Source organism: Onthophagus taurus, chromosome 10, assembly GCF_036711975.1.
Source record: "Onthophagus taurus isolate NC chromosome 10, IU_Otau_3.0, whole genome shotgun sequence".
In the NCBI taxonomy this organism is placed as follows: domain Eukaryota; kingdom Metazoa; phylum Arthropoda; class Insecta; order Coleoptera; family Scarabaeidae; genus Onthophagus; species Onthophagus taurus.
The window spans coordinates 6064738-6091743 of NC_091975.1; the positions used below are offsets into that span (position 1 = coordinate 6064738).

General features: G+C 30.9%; 3 protein-coding genes and 1 long non-coding RNA gene across 5 annotated transcripts; 2 read left to right on the top strand and 2 right to left on the bottom strand.

Annotated features, from left to right (window-relative positions):
• Positions 1–10: 10 nt before the first annotated feature.
• LOC111413654 (odorant receptor 10-like) lies at positions 11–8809 on the bottom strand. Its single transcript, XM_071199163.1, has 5 exons — positions 8738–8809; positions 7987–8684; positions 732–831; positions 411–671; positions 11–351 (listed from the first exon to the last, which is right to left on the bottom strand). Exons 1-5 carry the CDS (start codon positions 8807–8809, stop codon positions 292–294), a joined length of 1191 nt encoding a protein of 396 aa, XP_071055264.1. The 3' UTR covers positions 11–291.
• Positions 2962–5068, bottom strand: LOC139431442 (uncharacterized). The gene is made up of 2 exons (XR_011641558.1): positions 3507–5068; positions 2962–3267 (listed from the first exon to the last, which is right to left on the bottom strand). It is a non-coding gene; the product is annotated as an uncharacterized lncRNA (long non-coding RNA).
• Positions 7983–18293, top strand: LOC111413667 (aminopeptidase N-like). 2 transcript variants are annotated; one of them, XM_023044704.2, is made up of 9 exons: positions 7983–8069; positions 9417–9602; positions 9676–10213; positions 15565–15751; positions 15802–16272; positions 16322–16475; positions 16525–16754; positions 16804–17998; positions 18075–18293. In XM_023044704.2, exons 1-9 carry the CDS (start codon positions 8058–8060, stop codon positions 18213–18215), a joined length of 3114 nt encoding a protein of 1037 aa, XP_022900472.2. In that variant the 5' UTR covers positions 7983–8057; the 3' UTR covers positions 18216–18293. The 2 variants fall into 2 exon arrangements, with proteins under 2 accessions (XP_022900472.2, XP_022900473.2); XM_023044705.2 differs by lacking the exon at positions 7983–8069 and adding an exon at positions 9285–9364.
• Positions 18294–21155: 2862 nt separating this feature from the next.
• On the top strand, positions 21156–24229 carry LOC111413725 (adhesion G-protein coupled receptor G7-like). The gene is made up of 2 exons (XM_023044798.2): positions 21156–21441; positions 21491–24229. Exons 1-2 carry the CDS (start codon positions 21379–21381, stop codon positions 24182–24184), a joined length of 2757 nt encoding a protein of 918 aa, XP_022900566.2. The 5' UTR covers positions 21156–21378; the 3' UTR covers positions 24185–24229.
• Positions 24230–27006: the final 2777 nt, after the last annotated feature.

Consider the following 27006-nt stretch of genomic DNA (forward strand, 5'->3'; position numbering starts at 1 on the left):
TTAGAATTGCTTTTTCAGTTTTGAAAGCATCAAAATGACTTGGCCTCTAAAATAATTATATTAAAAATTACTTTTGGATTATATCAACAAATTTTACCTTCATTCTTTTAACGAAAAGCTTTAACGAAGTAACTTTAAAATTAAGAAAATTCTCATTATATATTATTATAAGTGAATTAAGCTTTTATGAGTTAATTTGCGTCATTTTCTAATTCGCTTATTATAACTACAGAAATTATTAATTAAAATAAGTGCAATTACATTGAAATTAATTCATTTTAACGTGGGATTTTATTGTTTTTGATACATCTGTCGAAGAACTGCGAAATACGAATAAGCACTCCTTAAAATCTAAAAAAGAATAATAATTAAACATGTATTATTAAATTATTAAATAATTAAATCATTACAGACATAAACGTGGCTAACGAAAGAGTAACAAAATAACCAGCTGTTAAAATAATCGGCCTCTTCGCTCTTTCCATTATAATAAAAAGCATCTTTTTATTTTTAGTGTTAAAATCGGTCCAATTCGACATGTAACAACATTGCACCAAATCGGAACTTTTCTCCAAAATGATTTGACCGAACCATTCGTAAATTGCGATTTGGAAAACCATCGTTATAAAGTAAAATGTCATCAAGAAAAATCGCAAACTTTTCACTGGGGTCTAAAAACGATCGAAACGTTACGTCTCTTTATATGTAGAAAAATTAAGTTTTTTGCTAACAATAAGAAATTGAATTCCCGTCATGCACAAGATAATCACACCGGAAATCATTTGGAAGAAAATTCCGTAAGTGAAAATTTCTTCGACGCGTTGAACGAAACTGAAAATTAAAAAAAAAAGAAATAGAAATAATAAAATATAGAAGACGATACTACTAAATGTTTGGAAGATTGTTGATGACGACATTGACTTTGAACATTGTTGGATACCAGGGATGGGTTTGAAAGTTATTCGAGATGACGTGAATGTTGAGATGTAGAATAACACTAGTCTACAAAAAAAAAATCATAAAATGTACAGGGTGGTTCAAATACGATGTCCAAATAGGCTAACTCGAAAACTATAAGAGTTAGAAGAAAAGTAGCTGACATGTCATGATCTCGGTTTTCGAGAAACTGCTAATGCCGAAAACCTCATAGCGCTATCGTCTTTTGTTTTTCCGCTAGAGGCCAAAATTGAAAATATCGTAAAACCCGCAAATGTAATTATCTTGGTTATTATTATAGGTGGAGTATTATAACTAAGACATTATATGGACACTTTTTTACAGAGAATTTAATGACGTAGTCAAAAAAATTTTGTCGGTTTTAGATTTTGAGATATTATCACAATTTTCGTTTTTTTAAATGGAAACAACCACTGATAATTCGCTTAATAAATTCGTTATTTTTTTCTGATTACAAAAATATAGGGTTTGACAGGTCTATTTCTTATTGTTTTAGAATAAAACTAAAAATAAACTTTTCTTTTAGTGTTGTCGAAGAAATTAAATTTACAGTTTCCTGTAAATTACGGTTCTATAACTAAAAATTAAAAAAACATATTTTTGATATTTGAAACAAATATATTTGTTGAACTGTTTAATCTATATATGTTTTACACAAAAGTTGGAATAGATTGCATTATTTCACATTGTTTATTACGATTTAATATTATTTTTAAATGACTTAATAAATTATCGATAGATGGCGCTCATATGTTTTTTTTTTAATTCAAATAAACATAGCAACATTTGTTTGTATTCAAAAATTTTCTGAAGTGTCACTTTAAAAATCCCGTTTTTAAGATCAATTACAAAAATTTTAAAACGTTTGACATGTTAGAATGTTACATATTAAAAAATTATTTGTTTTTAAATACCAGAACTTATATTCGTATTTAATTGTTAACTTTTTAGATTTTACCTACCGCCCCGTAACTTACAGGAAACTGTAAATTTAATTTCCTCGACGACACTAGATGGAAATTTTATAAAAAAAGGTTTATTTTTAGTTTTATTCTAAAACAATAAGAAATAGACCTGTCGAACCCTATATTTGTAATCAGAAAAAAATAACGAATTTAATAAGCGAATAATCAGTGGTTGTTTCCATTTAAAAAAACGAAAATTCTCATGATATCTCAAAATCTAAAACCGAAAAATTTTTTTTGACTATGTCATGAAATTCTCTGTAAAAAAGTATCCATATAATGTCGTAGTTATAATACTCCACCTATAATAATAACCAAGATAATTGCACTTATTGGTTTTACGATATTTTCAATTTTGGCCTCTAGGGGAAAAACAAAAGACGATAGCGCTATGAGGTTTTCGGCATTAGCAGTTTCTCGAAAAACGAGATCATGACATGTAAGCTACTTTTTTTCTAACTCTTATAGTTTCCGAGTTAGCCTATTCGGACATCGAATTTGAACCACCCTGTACATCTGACGCCACTGTATTTTTCTTATGTAGTTTGGTCCCCTAAACCCAAAAATCACATTTAAAATTTTTTCTATGGATACGTTTTGGAGCTATGACTTTTTTTTTTTTAAAGGTACTTTGACTATTTGCAGCATATCTCGAGTTAGAGATGACCGATCTGGTGGTGCTATTCATCAAATTAAAGAGTATTGTATAGCACATAATAAATGGTATTAATGCTTATTCCAATCGGTTCGGTAGTTTTAAAACAATGACCCATAATATGTGAAAAAAGGATTTTTTTAGACAAAATGTGAACCAAAAATTCATTCAATATCCGTGTAGAGTCGTAGAAAAATTCTTTTTTACCTTCTACGTAAAGTTTGCTCTTTTTAGAAGACAATACGCAGGATACGCAATATGTACGCAATATGTACGCAGGATGAGAATCGGTGGAGAAATTACCAAAAATTATGATCATTTGTGAGTCAAAGTGCCAACATCCAGCTTTTCCTGTTTCTGTAACTTTTCTCAAAAAGCACGAAATACAGTTCTTCATTCAGTTTATTTTGATTGTAACACTTAGGTATTTATAAAATAGTATGCACAAGTCTTAGAAATAAGTTTGCCCCCCGCTTTGCCTTCTGTTTCTTTGAGAATCCGTCTCTCTTATGAGGAACCAGATATAGTCTCCCATCATTCTTTCATCCCAAATTCCCTGATAACACCGCTCAATGTTCTTCATTTGTTGGTGGAATCTTTCACCATGTTCGTCACTTACGTCACCAAGATTCTCCGGGAAGAAATTTAAGTGTGAGTGTAAAAAATGAATTTTTAGAGACATATTTACACCTGTTGGAAAAAATTAAAATAAAATTAAACGTATAACTGAAAATAATGAAATAACGTGTATTTGTAAACTGCCTACATCCCCATAGCTTTTGAAATGTACATCGAAATTAAATTCAGAATAAAAAACGTGTCATTCCTTCATTGTTTTTTATTCTGAATCAAAATGTCTCTTAACTCGGAACCTGCAGGGATGCCGGTACTTTACGGATACCCGGAATAATAATAATAATGATCTACACCCATTTTTGCATAATTCTGAAGCAAATTTTCAACAATTGTCTCGTAATTCGGGCTTTTATTGTTTCCAAGAAAATCAGAAACAATTAACTGAAACGAATTCCAGGCTGCAGCTTCAACGGATGATAAATAGGTTTGAAATTTGTCATCTTTTAAAAGTTTTTTTATTTGTGGACCGTTGAAAACACCTTCCTTGATTTTTGCGAATGAAAGATTTTCAAATAAGGTTCTTAAATAAGCAAACGGTTGGCCTTCTATATCCAGCGCTTTCACAAAATTCTTGAAGAGTCCAAGTTTAATATGTAATGGCGGTAGAAGGATGTTTTCTTTTTTAATAAGAGGCAAGTATTTAATGTTGCCCTCGCCGAGGGTGTGGCTTTTTCTTTCAGGCCATTGCTTCCTCTTATAATGGTGTTCCCTTGCGCGGCTGTCCCAAAGACAAAGGAAACAACAATATTTCGTGTAGCCGCTTTGTAAACCACATAACATGCCTGTGACTTTAAATCGGTTCAAACTTTCCAGTCATGGTCTTCGTAATTAAGAGATTTTAATAGTTTAACCATTGTTTCGTACGATTCTTTGGTATTTACAGCATGCGCGATCGGAATTGATGGTTTTTCATTTCCATTATGCAAGAGAACTGCTTTCAAACTACTTTTATTGCTATCAATAAATAACCGCCACTCGTGTGCATTATAAGGCTGGCCAAGCTCCTCGAACAAACCGGGAATGTCTTTGCAAAAGCATATGTTATCAGTTCACGTATAATACTTTGTGTAAGGCCTGTCACGGTCTCTGTAATATGTTACTTTAACACTCGTATCCAAAAAGTGATATTGCTTCATACGAGAAACATGTAATTCTGCTTTCTCCTTTGACAGCTCCAAGTCTCTCACCCAATCATTCAGTTCTTCCTGTGTTAGAAGATGCTGTTCATGCTGTCCTTGACATTCAGTTAAATCACTTCGGAAATCTGACGTGTCAGTACTTGAGGACTGAGATATAACGGAAGTTTGGGACTGAGATAAATCAGGGCAGTTGGGGATGGGAAGTGTATCTGAATGCGGAACTGGAAACGTGACAGATGGTACATTTGCATAAACCCATCCCAACCCAACCCAACCCAATCATTCAGTTCTTCCTGTGTTAGAAGATGCTGTTCATGCTGTCCTTGACATTCAGTTAAATCACTTCGGAAATCTGACGTATCAGTACTTGAGGACTGAGATATAACGGAAGTTTGGGACTGAGATAAATCAGGGCAGTTGGGGATGGGAAGTGTATCTGAATGCGGAACTGGAAACGTGACAGATGGTACATTTGCATAAACCCATCCCAACCCAACCCAACCCAACCCAATCATTCAGTTCTTCCTGTGTTAGAAGATGCTGTTCATGCTGTCCTTGACATTCAGTTAAATCACTTCGGAAATCTGACGTATCAGTACTTGAGGACTGAGATATAACGGAAGTTTGGGACTGAGATAAATCAGGGCAGTTGGGGATGGGAAGTGTATCTGAATGCGGAACTGGAAACGTGACAGATGGTACATTTGCATAAACCCATCCCAACCCAACCCAACCCAACCCAACCCAATCATTCAGTTCTTCCTGTGTTAGAAGATGCTGTTCATGCTGTCCTTGACATTCAGTTAAATCACTTCGGAAATCTGACGTGTCAGTACTTGAGAACTGAGATATAACGGAAGTTTGGGACTGAGATAAATCAGGGCAGTTGGGGATGGGAAGTGTATCTGAATGCGGAACTGGAAACGTGACAGATGGTACATTTGCATAAACCCATCCCAACCCAACCCAACCCAATCATTCAGTTCTTCCTGTGTTAGAAGATGCTGTTCATGCTGTCCTTGACATTCAGTTAAATCACTTCGGAAATCTGACGTATCAGTACTTGAGGACTGAGATATAACGGAAGTTTGGGACTGAGATAAATCAGGGCAGTTGGGGATGGGAAGTGTATCTGAATGCGGAACTGGAAACGTGACAGATGGTACATTTGCATAAACCCATCGCATATTTTTCCCAATTCCGGTTTGTTTACTTAGGCAAAAGTAGCAGTCGGTTGTATGACAAAGTGGTTCTTTCCAAATCATTGATAACGTTAAAAAAAGTTATAAATTATAAAGTATTTTTAACATGAAATACATACCCTGGCGCGCCGGAGGCCCATCCACTAAGATTTATATGACAATTAAGACATAAAAAACTTGGTGTCCATTGTTCTTGAAGATTCTCAGCTGGTATTCCAAAATATTGGAGATAATTTTCTTGTACCGAATTAGTAAATTTACGTATGTTTTTCTTGACGACATATTCACCACACACATAATGCTGTGGAATACCAGCTGAATATGCTGAATATGGAACTCGAATGAATAACTTTAGCAATCTTAGTGTCCACGAAACCTTCCCTTACAGTGGGTACAGTGGGGGTTTTTATGATGCTCACTTTTTTCTTAACATTCCGGGAAAAAACCTTTTCATTTGTCCACGAGAAACGTATTTATTTTAATATTGTTCAAGTAGGTAAAAAAAGATGGGACAAACCTGTGTGCGAAGAACCTTTGTTCTAAAACCGATAGTTTTCCAAGAATAATAAAATGCACTGGTACCTCAAATATCCTTTTTCAAGTAAACTTAATTCACTGAGTAAAACGGCAATATACGTTAGGAATACCGAAAAATATAGAAACAGGAAAAACCTGGGCATCTTCCTATTGTAAAAGTACAAACCTTATGTAAAAAATAAGATGGAATTTTTGCGGCTCTCCAAGGTGTTTTGTATTGTGATTTTTGATTAAAAAAACCGTTTTTCAATTCAAATATCCAATAAAAATTGCAGTATTCCGTTTAAAATAACGAAGTTGTAGGCTATTTCCGGTACACTGGATGTGGCAGCCATCATGAAATTATTTTAAATCGAAAGATTGGGATGAATAGAATAGCTCCTATACGTAAAATCTCAGAAACGTATGAAACATGAAACCTAAAAATTTCTAACGGTATACTTGCGCGGAATTTCTTGTACAGGGTGTCCAAATTTCGATGGGTTTGCAGGGTATCTCAGTTATTATGAAAGATAGAAAGTTGCGGCTTTCGCGAACCTGAGCTACTTTTTTGTGAAACTTACAATGGTGCAAACCAAATTTTCATAGCCCTCTTCGTTTTTGATATACAGGGAGTGTTTCAAAATTTACGATTTTCAGACACATCTTATATCTCGGCTATGCGAAAACGTAAACACGGGTTCTAATAGATTTTTTCACGTAGAACCCAATGGTGCACGTAGAATTTTTCTAGTCATCACGGTTTGTGAGTTATAAAGAGTTAATTATTTTAGAAGTTGAGTATTCAGTATTTGGGTTGTGTTTATAACTCAAAAACCGTGATGACAAGAAAAATTCTACGTGCACCATTGGATTCCACGTGAAAAAATCTATTAGAACCCGTTTTTAGTTTTTTACTGAGTTTCCGGATAGCCGAGATACAGGAGGTGTCTGAAAATCGTAAATTTTGAAACACTCCCTGTATATCAAAAACGAAGAAGGCTATGAAAATTTGGTTTGCGCCAGTGTAAGTTTCACAAAAAAGTAGCTCAGGTTCGCGAAAGCCGCAACTTTCTATCTTTCATAATAACTGAGATACAATGCAAACCCATCGAAATTTGGACACCCTGTACAAGAAAAAGCTGTGCTCTCACATATAGAAGATCATAATTTTTGGTAATTTCTCCACCGATTCTCACCCTGTGTACCTTATTGTCTTCTAAAAAGAGCAAACTTTACATAGAAAGTAAAAAAGAATTTTTCTGCGACTCTACACGGATATTGAATGAATTTTTGGTTCACATTTTGTCTAAAAAAAATTCTTTTTTCACATATTATGGGCCATTAGTTTAAAACTATCGAACCGATTGGAATAAGCATTAATACCATTTATTGGCTATACAATACTCTTTAATTTGATGAATAGCACCACCAGATCGGTCATCTCTAACTCGAGATATGCTGCAAATAGTCAAAGTAACCAAAACGTATCCATAGAAAAAATTTTAAATGTGATTTTTGAGTTTAGTGGACCAAACTACATAAGAAAAATACAGTGGCGTCAAATGTACATTTTATGATTCTTTTTTTGTAGACTAGTGTAATCAGGAATGTTTGACACGATGTTGAGATATGCTAGGAATGATGCTATGAGATGTCTGGGATGATGCTTATGTGTGGTATCCGACCATGTAACCATGTCGATGGCTAACAGAGACAATATTAAACCAATATCATGCCTGGTACACGGATGCTTTAAAGGCAGTTGGATCCGGAGTAGGCATTCATTTCAGGAATGGTATGAAGGTGATGTTTATGGGTGTCTGCACTCATATTGAATTGATAGTGATGAAAACTCAGATTGGATAATCTTGAGATGTACCAGGGGCAATTATTAAAGGATGTCTGTACTCAACTCTAAAATGGCGTTGTGATACTTAACACATTTTTGTAAATTCTGCTCAATTTCTTCATCATCGTGACCTAAATGATTCTCAAGGTAATCTTTAAGTATTTCAAATTGAGCGGAAGCGACGTTAACCAAAGCCACACAAATACAATCCAAAGACATGTTGTTGTAAGCGTTTAACATAAAACAAACCAGCTCGTATATAAATTGACCGTAAAGATATTTCTCCGGATCGAAACCGAAATAAACCGGAACCATTAAATGTTTAGTTATAAACGGAAAAATCGAATACATCGACGCCGTAAACAACGCGATTCCTTGATAAACACGGGCGATAATGAAGTGGTATTTTTCCATATCGGTGATGAAATGATCTTGAGAGACTTTATGCGATTTAAAAATGTCGGTTTCTAAGATGTCTTCGAGTTCGTCTAGATATGGTTTGTGGTAAACGAAAGAATACAGTTTTAATACGTTTCCGAATTGCATGAAGAAGAAGTATAAAGCTTCGAAAATTTTTTGTATTTCTCTGCGATCCATGTACATTTGCCAAATCATTGTAAAACATAGAGATGTTGAAAATGAGAGGGTTAAGTAACGCATGAATTTTTTGAATGGCTTCATCGGTTTTCCTTTGTAAATGTAAATTCCGGTTAAGAAAAGAAGATATTGCTCAGTGGCAAAGATTGATTGAAATGTTGGCCTCTAAAAAATATTAGATTTATAATGGTTATTAAATTAAAATTTTTTAAAATTACTTTTTCATTTTTTTCTTCTTTCTCTTTTTTATCACTTTCAACGTTAACAATTGTAGTTATTTCCTTTTCCATTTTTGATTGGATTTGATAAAGTTAAAATTGGGTTACCGTGCTTTTATAGTGACTTTAATAATACTTAATTATTGTTTCAATTTTTTATTGGGTTATTACTGAGATTATTTCATGGAGTAATTAGAAAATCGTTATTTTATATTGAAGTTTTAATTGACACAAACTCATTTTAATCGATTCGTTTTTATTAAGAATTAAACCGCAAAATGTTAATCGTAAAAACAGCAAAAACCAATCCTTTTCTAATCGGACCAGAGTACACAAGCCCATAAATAACAACAATTTTACTACTTCACAATCGGAAATTGTTTTTTAAAATTACACCGAATACAATACGCTGACTCAAACAGTTTTTTTATTTGCTTTTCTCCCAGTTTGAATACTTACTTTGAACACTCACATTTTAATTTTCGCTCTCTTAGTGTATGTGTGTGTTGTGGTGTGTTTACAAAAACATTTATTATTGACGGTATAACAAAACCCAACTTTGTGATGTCACAAAGATTCACGTAATCCATCAGTTGATCTCAAAGTTTTATAATAAACACATTAAAAGTTAAAAATCTTTAAAAAATCTTTCCTAATAATTGTAATTAATCATTTTAAGATGGGCGGAGAAAGTTACAACATGAATTCATGCCAATTTGACTTTATAAAAGAAGAATCATACACAAGAAAAGGTTGCTTCGTAACAACCCCCAAAGCGATTCTTTACGTTATCATTGCGATTATTTCATTGATTATCGTAGCTTTAGTTATGTACTATTACGGTCCTTATTCTTCAGTTGTTAAGGTAAATTATTCATTATTTTTTCACGGTAAACGATTTTTTCTCACGAGTTAAATCACGTGTAATTTATTTTTAGACGATTGAAAAATCCATGGACATTGAGAAACTTCTTAATGATTCAGTAGGAAATATATCCCAAGATATTCGATTACCAAAAGATTTAGAACCGACTTTTTACCAACTCAAAATAGACCCTAAAATCGGCATCGAAAACCGCGACATTTACGAAGGGGAAGTTACAATTCGATTCAAATGCAAATATAAAACTAAAACGATCGTTTTAAATGCCGAAAATTTGGATATCAATAACATTGAGGTGTTTCGAATCGATTCATTTCAAAATCGAACGAAAAGGGACGTTTTAGATAATAACACAAACGAAAATTTAAATGAAATCGTCTCAAATTCCACAAATTTTGATTTATCAAATTCGTCTTTAAATTTTGCGGATTCTGATGGTTTTTCGACTTTAAATTCAGTTAATGAAGAAATAACAACTATTTCAGGGTTAAATTCTTTTGAATCGACGAGTTTTAGCGACTTAAAATCGACTACGATGGCTTCTAGGGTTATAGAAAAAGACCGGATGGACAAAAATTACAAAAAATTACCGGGTAAGATAAATTATAGTTGTAGTAAAAATATTTTATTTAATCTTGATATCTCAATTCGTTCTTAAGATATATTTTTTACAGGGTTAAATTAAAAAACTCGTATCACCGGTGTTTTTAGAAACGAAAGAATTATTTTTGGTGCGTTGAAACTGTAAAAAATTTGTAATAAAATGATTTTTATTTCATTTTGATATCTCCATTCGTTCTTAAGATATGATTAGTTAAATAACATTATTTTAACTTAACCTCTGTAACTACAAGGTTGAACTAAAAAAATCGTATCACCGGGAATTTTCAAAACGAAGGAATTATTTTGGGTGTGTTGAAAATGCATAAAATTTGTAACAAAATGGTTTTTATTTCATCTTGATATCTCAATTCGTTCTTAAGATATGATTAGTTAAATTGCATTATTTTGATTTAACCTCAATAACTATAGAGTTCGATTAAACAAGTCGTATCACCGATGTTTTTAGAAACGAAGGAATTATTTTGAGTGTGTTGAAAATACATAAAATTTGTAACAAAATGGTTTTTATTTCATCTTGATATCTCAATTCGTTCTTAAGATATTATTAGTTAAATTGCACTATTTTGATTTAACCTCAATAACTATAGAGTTTGATTAAACAAGTCGTATCACCGATGTTTTTAGAAACGAAGGAATTATTTTTGGTGGGTTGAAACTGTAAAAAATTTGTAGTAAAATGGTTTTTATTTCATCTTGATATCTCAATTCGTTCTTGAGATACCATTCTTTAAATTTCATTATTTTGACTTAACCTCTATAACTACAGGGTTAAATTAAAAAAGCTCGTATCACCGGTGTTTTTAGAAACGAAAGAATTATTTTTGGTGGATTGAAATTGTAAAAAATTTGTAATAAAATGGTTTTTATTTCATTTTGATATCTCCATTCGTTCTTAAGATATGATTAGTTAAATTACATTATTTTAACTTAACCTCTGTAACTACAAGGTTGAACTAAAAAAATCGTATAACCGGGAATTTTCAAAACGAAAGAATTGTTTTGGGTGTGTTGAAAATGCATAAAATTTGTAATAAAATGGTTTTTATTTCATCTTGATATCTCAATTCGTTCTTAAGATATGATTAGTTAAATTGCATTATTTTGATTTAACCTCAATAACTACAGAGTTCGATTAAACAAGTCGTATCACCGATGTTTTTAGAAACGAAGGAATTATTTTTGGTGGGTTGAAACTGTATAAAATTTGTAGTAAAATGGTTTTTATTTCATCTTGATATCTCAATTCGTTCTTGAGATACGATTCTTTAAATTTCATTATTTTGACTTAACCTCTATAACTACAGGGTTAAATTAAAAAAATCGTATCATCGGTAATTTTTAAAACGAAGGAATTATTTTGGGGGTGTTGAAAATACATAAAATTTGTAACAAAATGGTTTTTATTTCATCTTGATATCTCCATTCGTTCTTAAGATATGATTAGTTAAATTGTATTATTTTGATTTAACCTCAATAACTATAGAGTTCGATTAAATAAGTCGTATCACCGGTGTTTTTAGAAACGAAGGAATTATATTTGGTGGGTTGAAACTGTATAAAATTTGTAGTAAAATGGTTTTTATTTCATCTTGATATCTCAATTCGTTCTTGAGATACGATTCTTTAAATTTCATTTTTTAGACTTAAGCTCTATAATTACAGGGTTAAATTAAAAAAACACGTATCACCGGTGTTTTTAGAAACGAAAGAATTATTTTTGGTGGGTTGAAACTGTAAAAAATTTGTAATAAAATGGTTTTTATTTCATTTTGATATCTCCATTCGTTCTTAAGATATGATTAGTTAAATTACATTATTTTAACTTAACCTCTGTAACTACAGGGTTGAACTAAAAAAATCGTATCACCGGGAATTTTTAAAACGAAGGAATTATTTTGGGTGTGTTGAAAATGCATAAAATTTGTAATAAAATGGTTTTTATTTCATCTTGATATCTCAATTCGTTCTTAAGATATGATTAGTTAAATTGTATTATTTTGATTTAACCTCAATAACTACAGAGTTCGATTAAACAAGTCGTATCACCGATGTTTTTAGAAACGAAGGAATTATTTTTGGTGGGTTGAAACTGTAAAAAATTTGTAGTAAAATGGTTTTTATTTCATCTTGATATCTCAATTCGTTCTTGAGATACGATTCTTTAAATTTCATTATTTTGACTTAACCTCAATAACTACAAGATTAAATTAAAAAACGCGTATCACCGGTGTTTTTAGAAACGAAGGAATTATTTTTGGTGGGTTGAAACTGTAAAAAATTTGTAATAAAATGGTTTTTATTTCATTTTGATATCTCCATTCGTTCTTAAGATATGATTAGTTAAATTACATTATTTTGACTTAACCTCTGTAACTACAAGGTTGAACTAAAAAAATCGTATCACCGGGAATTTTCAAAACGAAGGAATTGTTTTGGGTGTGTTGAAAATGCATAAAATTTGTAATAAAATGGTTTTTATTTCATCTTGATATCTCAATTCGTTCTTAAGATATGATTAGTTAAATTGCATTATTTTGATTTAACCTCAATAACTATAGAGTTCGATTAAATAAGTCGTATCACCGATGTTTTTAGAAACGAAGGAATTATTTTGGGTGTGTTGAAAATACATAAAATTTGTAACAAAATGGTTTTTATTTCATCTTGATATCTCAATTCGTTCTTAAGATATTATTAGTTAAATTGCACTATTTTGATTTAACCTCAATAACTATAGAGTTTGATTAAACAAGTCGTATCACCGATGTTTTTAGAAACGAAGGAATTATTTTTGGTGGGTTGAAACTGTAAAAAATTTGTAGTAAAATGGTTTTTATTTCATCTTGATATCTCAATTCGTTCTTGAGATACCATTCTTTAAATTTCATTATTTTGACTTAACCTCTATAACTACAGGGTTAAATTAAAAAAGCACATATCACCGGTGTTTTTAGAAAACAAAGAATTATTTTTAGTGGGTTGAAACTGTAAAAAATTTGTAATAAAATGGTTTTTATTTCATTTTGATATCTCCCTTCGTTCTTAAGATATGATTAGTTAAATTACATTATTTTGACTTAACCTCTGTAACTACAAGGTTGAACTAAAAAAATCGTATCACCGGGAATTTTCAAAACGAAGGAATTGTTTTGGGTGTGTTGAAAATGCATAAAATTTGTAATAAAATGGTTTTTATTTCATCTTGATATCTCAATTCGTTCTTAAGATATTATTAGTTAAATTGCACTATTTTGATTTAACCTCAATAACTATAGAGTTTGATTAAACAAGTCGTATCACCGATGTTTTTAGAAACGAAGGAATTATTTTTGGTGGGTTGAAACTGTATAAAATTTGTAATAAAATGGTTTTTATTTCATCTTGATATCTCAATTCGTTCTTGAGATACGATTCTTTAAATTTCATTATTTTGACTTAACCTCTATAACTACAGGGTTAAATTAAAAAAACACGTATCACCGGTGTTTTTAGAAACGAAAGAATTATTTTTGGTGGGTTGAAACTGTAAAAAATTTGTAATAAAATGGTTTTTATTTCATTTTGATATCTCCATTCGTTCTTAAGATATGATTAGTTAAATTACATTATTTTGACTTAACCTCTGTAACTACAAGGTTGAACTAAAAAAATCGTATCACCGGGAATTTTCAAAACGAAGGAATTGTTTTGGGTGTGTTGAAAATGCATAAAATTTGTAATAAAATGGTTTTTATTTCATCTTGATATCTCAATTCGTTCTTAAGATATTATTAGTTAAATTGCACTATTTTGATTTAACCTCAATAACTACAGAGTTCGATTAAATAAGTCGTATCACCGATGTTTTTAGAAACGAAGGAATTATTTTGGATGTGTTGAAAATACATAAAATTTGTAACAAAATGGTTTTTATTTCATCTTGATATCTCAATTCGTTCTTAAGATATTATTAGTTAAATTACACTATTTTGATTTAACCTCAATAACTATAGAATTTGATTAAATAAGTCGTATCACCGATGTTTTTAGAAACGAAGGAATTATTTTTGGTGGGTTGAAACTATAAAAAATTTGTAGTAAAATGGTTTTTATTTCATCTTGATATCTCAATTCGTTCTTGAGATACCATTCTTTAATTTTCATTATTTTGACTTAACCTCTATAACTACAGGGTTAAATTAAAAAAACTCGTATCACCGGTGTTTTTAGAAAAGAAAGAATTATTTTTGGTGGGTTGAAATTGTAAAAAATTTGTAATAAAATGGTTTTTATTTTATCTTGACATCTCCATTCGTTCTTAAGATATGATTAGTTAAATTACATTATTTTGACTTAACCTCTGTAACTATAGGGTTGAACTAAAAAAATCGTATCACCGGGAATTTTCAAAACGAAGGAATTGTTTTGGGTGTGTTGAAAATGCATAAAATTTGTAACAAAATGGTTTTTATTTCATCTTGATATCTCCATTCGTTCTTAAGATATGATTAGTTAAATTACATTATTTTGACTTAACCTCTGTAACTACAAGGTTGAACTAAAAAAATCATATCACCGGGAATTTTCAAAACGAAGGAATTGTTTTGGGTGTGTTGAAAATGCATAAAATTTGTAACAAAATGGTTTTTATTTCACCTTGATATCTCAATTCGTTCTTGAGATACGATTCTTTAAATTTAATTATTTTGACTTAACCTCAATAACTACAAGGTTAAATTAAAAAAGCACGTATCACCGGTGTTTTTAGAAACGAAAGAATTATTTTTGGTGTGTTGAAACTGTATAAAATTTGTAATAAAATGGTTTTTATTTCATCTTGATATCTCAATTCGTTCTTGAGATACGATTCTTTAAATTTCATTATTTTGACTTACCTCAATAACTACAAGGTTAAATTAAAAAGCTCGTATCACCGGTGTTTTTAGAAACGAAGGAATTATATTTGGTATGTTGAAACTGTATAAAATTTGTAATAAAATGGTTTTTATTTCATCTTGATATCTCAATTCGTTCTTGAGATACGATTCTTTAAATTTCATTATTTTGACTTAACCTCTATAACTACAGGGTTGAACTAAAAAAATCGTATCACCGCTGTTTCTAGAAACGAAAGAATTATTTTTGGTGTGTTGAAACCGTATAAAATTTGTGATAAAATGGTTTTTATTTCATCTTGATATCTCAAGTCGTTTTTGAGATACGATTTTTTAAATTGCAGTAGTAGTAGTAGTTTATCCAGCTTTATTTTGACATTGTGTCGTAGCAACTCATTCAACATTTCTTAGGTTCAGGTAGTTTTTAAGTGCCTTAATTTTTTTAGATGAAATTTTATCAACAACTTTTATAAACATAACAACTCAAAACAACGACCCAGAAAATTTAAAATATTCGATTAGACTCAAAAAAGATTTAGAACAAAATAAAGATTATCTGCTCAAAATCAACTTTAAATCGAATATAACAGAAGCGTTTCACGGACTTTATAAAATCATTAGCGATAATAAAAGGTAAAAATAATTTGAGTTTTTTATTTACGTATTTAAATAAATTTTTTTAGTTTAATTTTAGCAACAAAGCTGCATCCAATTTACGCCAGGAAATTATTCCCATGTTTCGATGAGCCAAATTTCAAAGCACCTTTTCAATTAACAATAAAAAAGTCGAACGAAAACCACACCGTTCTTTCAAATTCGGATCCTTTTAAAAGTTTTAAAGATGAAAATGGATCGGTTTGGGAAGAATTTCAAGTTACAAATTCGCTTCCAGCTTATTCGTTCGGTTTTATCATCGGGGATTTAAATAAAATCGATGAAGAAATGTTTAAAATTAATTGTTTTATACGAATTTGGAGTTTAAATCAAAATTCCTTCATTAAAGGTGTTTCAAAAAAAATTTTTGAGTTTACTAAAAAGATTTTGATTTATTTTGAGGGATATTTTCTTATTGATTTTCCTTTGGAAAAGATTGATTTCGTTTTTTTGAAGGATTTAAGGTTTACCACTCCCAATTCGGGATTAATATTTTTAAAGTAAGTTTTTTTAAGCTAATTTTTACTTAATAAGATTAATTTTTGATAGGGAAGCTTTAATTTTAAACGAAAAAGATTTATTTAATGAGTTGTCGAAAAGTTTGATTAAAGAGTGGGTTGGAAATTTGGTTTCGATTTCTTGGTGGGATGATTTCTGGTTTATAAACGCCTTTTCGGTGTTTATTTTGGAAGATTTACAATTGGTAATTAATTAAATTAAATTTAAATTTTTAGCTTTTATTTAATTTTTAGTCGGAAAATTTGGAATCCGATTTCGTTTTGGAGGTAACCCAAGAAACTTTGCAATCGGACGATTTAAAATCGGCTCTAAGTTTGGAGAGTGAAGTTGAAAATGTGATTCAAATTTACGATATCGCCGATAAAAATAAGTATAATAAAGGGGGGTGTATTTTAAAAATGTTAAATTTCAGCTTAGCCCCGTTAACTTTCCAAAAAGGGGTTCAAACTTTCTTAAAAGAATGGTAAAGAAATGATTTATTTAATTTTAAGGGTTTATTTTGTTGTTTTAAGGAAAAATAAGTCAACAGGCGTGAAAAATTTATGGAAATCGTTCGATTTAGTAACAACTAAAATCGATAAACTCCCCGAAAATGAAACGATTTCGAAAATAACCGAATCGTGGTCATCCCAAGCCTCATTTCCTTTAGTTTCGGTTATAAAAAACATCGAAAACGACACCCTAAGAATAACCCAAAAGAGATTCCACGACGACTTAGACAATAATTTATGGGCAATCCCAATAAATTACATAACAGGAAATAACATCGAAGAAAAATTTTTCTGGTTAACCAAAAAACTTCAAACTCAAGAAGTGAAAGATTTAAAATCAAAATGGGTTTTATTTAACTACAATTACAACGGCTATTACCGAGTTAATTACGACTTAGAAAACTGGAAAATGTTAATAAATACCTTACACGAGAATCATTTAAAAATCCCCATAAAAAATCGCGGCCAATTAATCAACGACGCCTTCGAATTAGCCGAAAATGGATTTTTAGATTACCACGTACCGTTTAATTTAACTAAATACTTAATAAACGAAACCGATTACATCCCATGGGCTTCGGCGTTAAAAAGTTTAGAATTTATTAAAAGCATCTTAGAAACAACCTATTTAAACGGAGATTACGAAGATTACATCACAAATTTAATCGGTCCAATTTATGATAAGATCAAAGAAAATGACCCGAATAAAAACGAAGATAAAGAACACGAAGTTAAATTTAGAAAATTAATTATTGAAACAGCTTGTAGTGTTAATTATCAAAATTGCACTAAATGGGCTTTAGAGAAATTAAACGATTTTCTTAAAAACACCGAAATTGAAAATTTTCCGCATCGAAAAACAATTTTATGCACAGGGATCCGATTATCAGGGAGGAAAGAGTGGGAAATTATTTTTTCGAAATTAAAATTGATTCAAGACGACGTCGAAGATTTTTATTATGCTTTGGGTTGCACGAAACACGCCTGGTTAATTAACAAGTATTTGAGCGCTACTTTAAACGGAACAATTCCGATTAAATACGTTTCGAATGTTTGGAAATCAATTCGAAACGTTCCCGGAAGAAATGTCGGATTTAAATTTTTAAGAGAAAATTGGCGAAAGATTTATCAAATTTACAAAGAAAAACGATTAGTTTTAAAAACGATTATTCAAGATTTTCTGTTTTATCTTTCAACTAAAAGCGATAAAGAAGATGTAAGCGAATTTATTGTTTTTAAATGGAAAATTATCTAAACGTTATCTTGAAAAATATCTTTTTATTTTGTTGCAGTTGACGTTGTTTTTTGGAAAATTTAATGAGGATCTTCAAGGATTTTCGTATTTGTTAAAGGGAGTTGTTGATCGAATAGATTCTAGAATTATTTGGAAGGAAAAATATTTGGATGTTATGGATAAATGGTTTTCTTCATGAAAAATAATTTCTTGTATTAGTTAAATTAGATTTTTTTTTCTTAATACATTTCACAATAAAATATATAAAAAAAATGTCTCCTCTTATCATCATATTAATGTAATTCAATGCTAAAAGAACAAGTCAAGCTCTATGAGACGCTTGTCAAAGAAACGACAAATTAGAGATTAATAAAAAGAAAGGTGGTTACAAAATCCAAGAACGAAGAAGATATCTTGCAAAGTCACACACCACGTTTTCTATGATGAGGCACTGCTCTGTGCTAAAAGTCAAGGCCCTTCACGTCCAATTTGAAAATATGGAGCTGGTGTGTGTTTCAGACTGAACGTCGCGCCTTTATCTTACCTACATAAAGAAATAAAGGCGCGACGTCCTGTCTGGAACACACACCAATACCATATTTTCCAATTGGACGGAATCTCCCTCTCCTCGCATAATTTATTTCTGTTTCGTTTTAATTCATAATTCGTTTAAATCTCCCAAAAAAAAAAATAGAGAGACATAACTTTGAAAAGCTAATAACGGAATCCGTTGAAATCCAGCATTTATTTTTTTATATATATAAAAATTTTAATTATTAATCCCCACATATAAAGTTAATACTATTTATTAATTAATGAATTTTCCTTATACCTCGGGTCCATAAAATCCAAGTTTGGAGTAGATAGGTTGGGTTGGGTTGGATATGAGTTCTATGCTGTGAGATTGTGTATGGGTAGGGTTGGATTAGGTTTGGTTGGATATGAGTTTTATCTTACAGCATAGACATGTCTCACCATCCATATTTTCGTGGTTTTCTTAATATCTATTCGTCTGAGAGCAAAAGTGCAAGAGAGCAATATTGTTAAGAATAAAATTTACTACAACTTTTGTTCTAAGAGTTTTTTTTATAGCATGCTCAGATTCCCCAGTGTTACCATCAACAACTTGAAAAACAAGGAATTCCTCAAATTTTCATATTTTCGTATTTTTCTCGATACCCATGCGTCTCAGAGCAAAAGTGCAAGAGAGCAATATTGTTAAGAATAAAATTTGCTACAACTTTTCTTCTAAGAGTTTTTTTCATAGCATGCTCAGATTCCCCAGTGTTACCATCAACAGCTTGAAAAACAACGAATTCCTCAAATTTTCATATTTTCGTATTTTTCTCGATACCCATGCGTCTGAGAGCAAAAGTGCAAGAGAGCAATATTGTTAAGAATATAACTTGCTACAACTTTTGTTCTAAAAGTTTTTTTGTAACATGTTCAGATTTCCCAGTGTTACCATCATGTTAAAAAACAACAAATTCGTAAAATTTTCATATTTTCGTATTTTCTTCAATATCTATGTGTCTTAGAGCAAAACTAGAAGAGAGCAATATTGTTAAGAATATAATTTGCTACAACTTTTGTTCTAAAAATTTTTTTGTGATATGCTCAGATTTCCCAGTGTTACCATCATGTTAAAAAACAACAAATTCGTAAAATGTTCATATTTTCGTATTTTTTTCAATATCTATTCGTCTGAGAGCAAAAGTGCAAGCGAGCAATATTGTTAAGAATATAATTTGCTACAACTTTTGTTCTAAGAGTTTTTTTTATAGCATGCTCAGATTCCCCAGTGTTACCATCAACAACTTGAAAAACAACGAATTCCTCAAATTTTCATATTTTCGTATTTTTCTCGATACCCATGCGTCTGAGAGCAAAAGTGCAAGAGAGCAATATTGTTAAGAATAAAATTTACTACAACTTCTGTTCTAAGAGTTTTTTTTATAGCATGCTCAGATTCCCCAGTGTTACCATCAACAGTTTGAAAAACAACGAATTCCTCAAATTTTCATATTTTCGTATTTTTCTCGGTATCCATGCGTCTGAGAGCAAAAGTGCAAGAGAGCAATATTGTTAAGAATAAAATTTGCTACAACTGATGTTCTAAAATTTTTTTGTGACTTCTTCAGGTTCCCAAATGTTACATACATCAACAACTTGAAAAAACAACGAATTCGTTAAATTTTCATATTTCTCTCAATATCTATGCATCTGAGAAGAAAGGTTGAAGAGAGCAATATTGGATCCATAAAATCTAAGCTTGTGAGGTTGATTTTGGAGGAGATAGGTTGGGTTGGATATGACTTCAATGCTGTGATATCCTTGTGTATTGTATGGGTTGGGTTAGGTTGGGTTGGATATGTCTCCCTCTCGTTGAAGATATGAAGAAAATAAGGAACTCCATCAGTTTTTGAAAAGATTATACTTCTCTTTCATCATCTTGTCCCCATCTTTCCTTTTTTAAAATCTCCACTTTTCCCTCACATTGTGTCACGTAGGTGGAGTTATCGTGTCTCCCCTTCCTCTTCTTCAGGGTGTTGTTCTTTCTTCCCGGGTGTTGTTCCTACGGCTATGGCTGTGGGGTTTCCTGTGCCTTGGCCTCATCATCTCTTCTTCCTCTATCTTCTTCTATGTATCCCTCGATGCGATTCCAGTTTTCTTCCTTCTACAGCATGGTATTGCTCGTACCTCCGCTCATAAACTGAGTCAAAGCGTAGCTTAGTGAGCTGTGGGTAGCAGCTTCTTTGTCTGTATCTTCCCGCCATCTGGCCTCCCACTCTTTCATAGTTTCCATAGTCGCTTCGTTTTTTTTCGGTTGAGTTTGCGCTTTTTCTTTTAACTAGTAAATCAACGGGAAGTGTACCACCTATAGCAAGGAGTACCTCTGTAGATATCTAACAGAACCCAACCTAACCCAATCCAACCCAACCCATCTCCTCCAAACCCTGAAGGGAGTTTTTGGAGAAACAGGGATTGAGAGATTTTCGGGCTAAATTTTTGCAGTTTTTGTGGCATCGATTTTAGGCCGATTTTCTCGAAAGTTATTAAATCTATAAAACGCTCGAACTCTAAAATACAAAAAGCAAAAAATAATTTATTGAAACTCATATTTCAATCAGATTATTTTGCCATAACTCGGTGATAATAAACCAATTTTTTTTTCGTTTCGCCGTCAAATTGTCATTTTTGGAGTCACCTTAACACCTATTCACTTTCCTCTTCGCAAACAAAAAACTTGCGATAAGCAATGTTTGCCAAACAGAGACCATACCATTATTGTTAATGGAAGAAAAATGAATCTAATCAGTTCGTACTAAACCTGCACTCAAATCCGTTTGAAACAAATAAAAATGAAATTTCAAATTTTGTTTTATAGTTTAATAAATTTTTATGTTGTTTCAACAAATCATAAAGTAAGTTTATTTTGATTATTTAATTTTAAATTAATGTTTAAATTTGTAGGATGATTGCAACAATGAAATAACTTACGGGTTTAAACAAAATTTTTCTTGGAATATCCCAACAACGACTGGTTTTTTTGTTGCAACGCCCGAATGCAAAGATGTCGACGGAAAATTAATCGAAAGACAATGTATAGATTCAGTTTGGACTCCGAAAAACATCGTTTGCAACGAAAATTTTTATTCACCCCGATCTAAAACGAACATGAACTCCATCCAAACCATTTTAACGTTCGATTCGAGGAAAGAAAATGTATTCTTGTTGGTTTATAACCCGGAGAATGTAAAAAACATTGAATGCTTTACGTTTATTGTTGAGAAAAAGCCTGTTGATTCCGAGATCATTTTTGATTCGGACAGTGTGGATTCGCGCCCGTTTTTTTCGAAGCGATATTTAGTGTATAAATTAGATATTTTTCCGTTTCCAAGTGAATATTGGTGCGAAATTTATCAAAATAAGAACTCAACGGTTTTGGAGAGTGAAAAAATAGTCGGATATAATTTTGATGATTCGAAACGTCACCAAGAATTCGTTATAAAAATAAATTACAAAAACGGATTTATAACCCAAAATTTTTTAAAATCCTGCAAAATCATTTTGGAGCATTGCAGATTAATGAAACGTAACGATAAAAATAAAACAATTTGGGTTCACGTTACCCTGTTTTTTAAAAACGATCAAATCACAAATGGTTATTTCAAAATTTACAACAACATTAGAAACATCCAATATTCGCAAAACATCGCCAGGTTTAGCGTTTTAAATTCAGATTTTTGTTTACGAGATAAAACATTCACCAACAAAATGTTATTTTGGAACTTAACACCTTTAGGTGAAAAGGCAAAACCGTCTCAAATTTGTTTAGATAAAAACGGATTAATTTTAACCAGAAAATGCGTCGGGGATTTCCTACACGGAGCTTATTTCGAAAATTTTAATCAAAAATGCTCCGAAGAAATTTCAGTTTCAACGAACACAATGATTTTGTACGAAATAATAAGCCAACACAATCTTACAAGCGAAACTTTTAAAAATATCTCATCGATAATTAAAGAGGACTTAGTTTCAACGAATGATTTATCATTATTTTCCGATGGGTTGTTCGAGACGTGCGATTTAGATCGTTTCGATGAAATCGAAGATGATTACTACGAAAGTATTAATATTTTAAATGCTTTGGACTCTAAAATTTTATCTTCATCTCAAATATCGTTAAACGCGACCGATAAAATTTTAGATTCGCTCGAAAAATTTTTAATAAAACACTCTGAAAACGTTTTAAACGAAACCAATCCGAGTGTAACCATCAAAAAGAACAACATAATTATATTCGCGACGAAACCAATTTTTAGTAACATATCCGGGATCGCTTTGTACGGAAATTCTTCGTCATTCCTCGATTATAACTTAACATATCTTTCAGAAAACGACACCTTACAAACGATTTCTCGAACTAACCTCGATTTAGCACTCCACGTTCCATCAAATCTTTTAATTTTAAACGAAAATTCTTCGTTAATCATCACGATTTATTTCAACGATTCATTATTTAACGAAGAAAATGTTACTTCGAAAGCTAATAGTCGAATAATTTCGGTTATAATGCCCGGATTAGGTAAATATTTAGAAGAACCAATTCCGATTTTAATGCGGCCGTTAAATTTAAACGCGAAATTTGATGGTTGTGGGTATTGGCAGTACGGAACGTCTTCGCCAAGTAGAAAAGGAATTTGGTCAACAAAAGGTAGTGAAGATATAAACATTGATGAAATGATTTATTGTACTTATACGCATCTAACACATTTTGGGTTATTGATTTTGTCGGGGCGAGTTAATTATGAAAAAGAAACAACCTCGATTTTAGCCGATTCCTTTTTACCGTACTCACAACCTTTAGATATAATCACAATAATCGGTTGTACTTTTTCGCTAATTGGAATTGTAGGAATCTTTTTAACCGCTTTTATGTTTAGGAGATTCCGTGAAAAGGTGGGGTCAAAAATTTTGATGCTTCTCGCGATACCGATTAGTTCAGAAATTATTTTAACACAATTAGCCGGAATTGATAATTGGCACAATAACGACACCGTCTGTAAAATCGTCGGAATCTTATTGCATTACGTGGTTCTATTAAAATTTACTTGGATGTTTGTAATCGCTTTGTTGCAATATTTCCGATTTGTTAAAGTTTTAGGACCGATGCCGGAAAGAATCTTTCTTAAAGCAAACTTAATTTGTTGGCTCGTCCCGGTTCTTCCTGTTCTTATAACAGCCGCTATTTCTGTGGAAAGTTACACGGCTGGAATACAAAAATTTTGTTACCCAAAATATTGGGCTTTGTACTTGGGATTGTTCGCACCAGCTTGTGTTATAATTGTTTTCAACATTATGATTTTTGGAATGATTATGATTAACATTTCAAGAAGTAAGGCTGTAAAATACGATAAAAGTGGACGAATGATACGAAGGCAAACTTATTTGGCCATCTTATTATTTTTTATGTTGGGCTTACCGTGGATTTTTGGAATTTTAGCTGAAATTTTACCGATCGGTTGGATCGAAATCACTTTCGTTTATTTATTTTGTTTAACGGCTACCTTACAAGGCTTTGTTTTATTTATTTTTTATGTTGTTTTAGATAAAGGTACAAGAAATTGTTGGATTGAGTATTTTAAAACGTTTAGGAAACATTAAATTTTATATTAATATTATTTGATGTAATAAATATTTAAAAATTAACTAATTTATACTTAATTAGATTAAATCTCCACCTTTACAACTCCTTTTGATAAATTCATTTTACTACATTTTACAACAATCTAATGCAGTGGTGTCCACTAATTTTTGATTAAGATCGACTTTTTATATAAATGTCTTGCCAAGATCGACCGAAAGGTTTAAAGTAACCTTCCTTTTTCTTTTTGCTCTGAGGCCCAGATATAGATATTTCAGATTCATGATTTTTTTGGCAATCGACGTTATGGTCACCACTGATTTAGAGCTTATAAATAAAAAATGGTAATAATTGGGTTCAATCTTGTTGTGGACTTAGTCTTTATGGCCCATTACTAAGGTTTTATGTATAAAAAGTTTTTCTCCATCGCTTTTAGTTTTTGAGTTATGATTGAGTTAATTTTCGAAAATCAACAATTTTGATGTTTAATCGATTTAGAGATTATAAATAAAAAATGGTAATAATTGGGTTCAATCTTTTTATGGATCTAGTCTTTTTGGCTCATTACTACGGTTTTATGTATAAAAAGTTTTTCTCCATCGCTTTTAGTTTTTGAGTTATGATTGAGTTAATTTTCGAAAATCAATAATTTTGATGTTTAATCGATTTAGAGATTATAAAAAAAAATGGTAATAATTGGGTTCAATCTTGTTGTGGATTTAGTCTTTATGGCTCATTACTACGGTTTTATGTATAAAAAGTTTTTCCCCATCGCTTTTAGTTTTTGAGTTATGATTGAGTTAATTTTCGAAAATCAATAATTTTGATGTTTAATCGATTTAGAGATTATAAATAAAAAACGGTAATAATTGGGTTCAATCTTGTTATGGATCTAGTCTTTATCGCCCATTACTAAGGTTTTATGTATAAAAAGTTTTTCTCCATCGCTTTTAGTTTTTGAGTTATGATTGAGTTAATTTTCGAGAATCAACAAATTTGATGTTTAATCGGTTTAGAGCTTATAAATAAAAAATGGTAATAATTGGGTTCAATCTTTTTATGGATCTAGTCTTTATGGCTCATTACTACGGTTTTATGTATAAAAAGTTTTTCCCCATCGCTTTTAGTTTTTGAGTTATGATTGAGTTAATTTTCGAGAATCAACAATTTTGATGTTTAATCGGTTTAGAGATTATAAATAAAAAATGGTAATAATTGGGTTCAATCTTGTTATGGATCTAGTCTTTATGGCCCATTTCTAAGGTTTTATGTATAAAAAGTTTTTCCCCATCGCTTTTAGTTTTTGAGTTATGATTAAGTTAATTTTCGAAAATCAATAATTTTGATGTTTAATCGATTTAGAGATTATAAATAAAAAATGGTAATAATTGGGTTCAATCTTTTTATGGATCTTGTCTTTATGGCCCATTACTAAGGTTTTATGTAAAAAAAGTTTTTCCCCATCGCTTTTAGTTTTTGAGTTATGATTGAGTTAATTTTCGAAAATCAATAATTTTGATGTTTAATCGATTTAGAGACTATAAATAAAAAATGGTAATAATTGGGTTCAATCTTGTTGTGGATTCAGTCTTTGTGGCCCATTACTAAGGTTTTATGTATAAAAAGTTTTTCTCCATCGCTTTTAGTTTTTGAGTTATGATTGAGTTAATTTTCGAAAATCAATAATTTTGATGTTTAATCGATTTAGAGACTATAAATAAAAAATGGTAATAATTGGGTTCAATCTTGTTGTGGATTCAGTCTTTATGGCCCATTACTAAGGTTTTATGTATAAAAAGTTTTTCTCCATCGCTTTTAGTTTTTGAGTTATGATTGAGTTAATTTTCGAAAATCAATAATTTTGATGTTTAATCGATTTAGAGCTTATAAATAAAAAATAGTAATAATTGGGTTCAATCTTTTTATGGATCTTGTCTTTATGGTCCATTACTAAGGTTTTAGGTATAAAAAGTTTTTCTCCGTCGCTTTTAGTTTTTGAGTTATGATTGAGTTAATTTTCGAAAATCAACAATTTTGATGTTTAATCGATTTAGGGCTTATAAATAAAAAATGGTAATAATTGGGTTCAATCTTGTTATGGATCTAGTCTTTATGGCCCATTACTAAGGTTTTATGTATAAAAAGTTTTTCTCCATCGCTTTTAGTTTTTGAGTTATGATTGAGTTAATTTTCGAAAATCAACAATTTTGATGTTTAATCGATTTAGAGCTTATAAATAAAAAATGGTAATAATTGGGTTCAATCTTTTTATGGATCTAGTCTTTATGGCTCATTACTACGGTTTTATGTATAAAAAGTTTTTCCCCATCGCTTTTAGTTGTTGAATAATGATTGAGTTTATTTTTGAAAATCAACACTTTTGAAGTTTAATCGATTTAGAGCTTATAAATAAAAAATGGTAATAATTGGGTTCAATCTTTTTATGGATTTAGTCTTTATGGTCCATTAGTAAGGTTTTATGTATAAAAAGTTTTTCTCCATCGCTTTTAGTTTTTGAGTTATGATTGAGTTAATTTTCGAAAATCAATAATTTTGAAGTTTAATCGATTTAGAGATTATAAATAAAAAATGGTAATAATTGAGTTCAATCTTGTTATGGATCTAGTCTTTATGGCCCATTACTAAGGTTTTATGTATAAAAAGTTTTTCTCCATCGCTTTTAGTTTTTGAGTTATGATTGAGTTAATTTTCGAAAATCAACAATTTTGATGTTTAATCGATTTAGAGCTTATAAATAAAAAATAGTAATAATTGGGTGCAATCTTGTTGTGGATTTAGTCTGTATGGCCCATTACCAAGGTTTTATGTATAAAAAGTTTTT

What these genes read in the sequence shown, in the direction of transcription:
- LOC111413667 (XM_023044704.2), top strand. An exon ending in ATCATTAGCGATAATAAAAG is followed by an intron (nt 15,752 to 15,801) that starts GTAAAAATAATT and finishes AAATTTTTTTAG; the next exon opens with TTTAATTTTAGCAACAAAGC. An exon ending in CAAACTTTCTTAAAAGAATG is followed by an intron (nt 16,755 to 16,803) that starts GTAAAGAAATGA and finishes TGTTGTTTTAAG; the next exon opens with GAAAAATAAGTCAACAGGCG.
- LOC111413654 (XM_071199163.1), bottom strand. Translation starts at nt 8,809, where the DNA reads ATGGAAAAGGAAATAACTACAATTGTTAACGTTGAAAGTGATAAAAAA. An exon ending in AAGAAGAAAAAAATGAAAAA is followed by an intron (nt 8,685 to 8,737) that starts GTAATTTTAAAA and finishes AATATTTTTTAG; the next exon opens with AGGCCAACATTTCAATCAAT. An exon ending in TATCACAACGCCATTTTAGA is followed by an intron (nt 832 to 7,986) that starts GTTGAGTACAGA and finishes TTTAATTTTCAG; the next exon opens with TTTCGTTCAACGCGTCGAAG.
- LOC111413725 (XM_023044798.2), top strand. Translation starts at nt 21,379, where the DNA reads ATGAAATTTCAAATTTTGTTTTATAGTTTAATAAATTTTTATGTTGTT. An exon ending in TTGTTTCAACAAATCATAAA is followed by an intron (nt 21,442 to 21,490) that starts GTAAGTTTATTT and finishes TTAAATTTGTAG; the next exon opens with GATGATTGCAACAATGAAAT.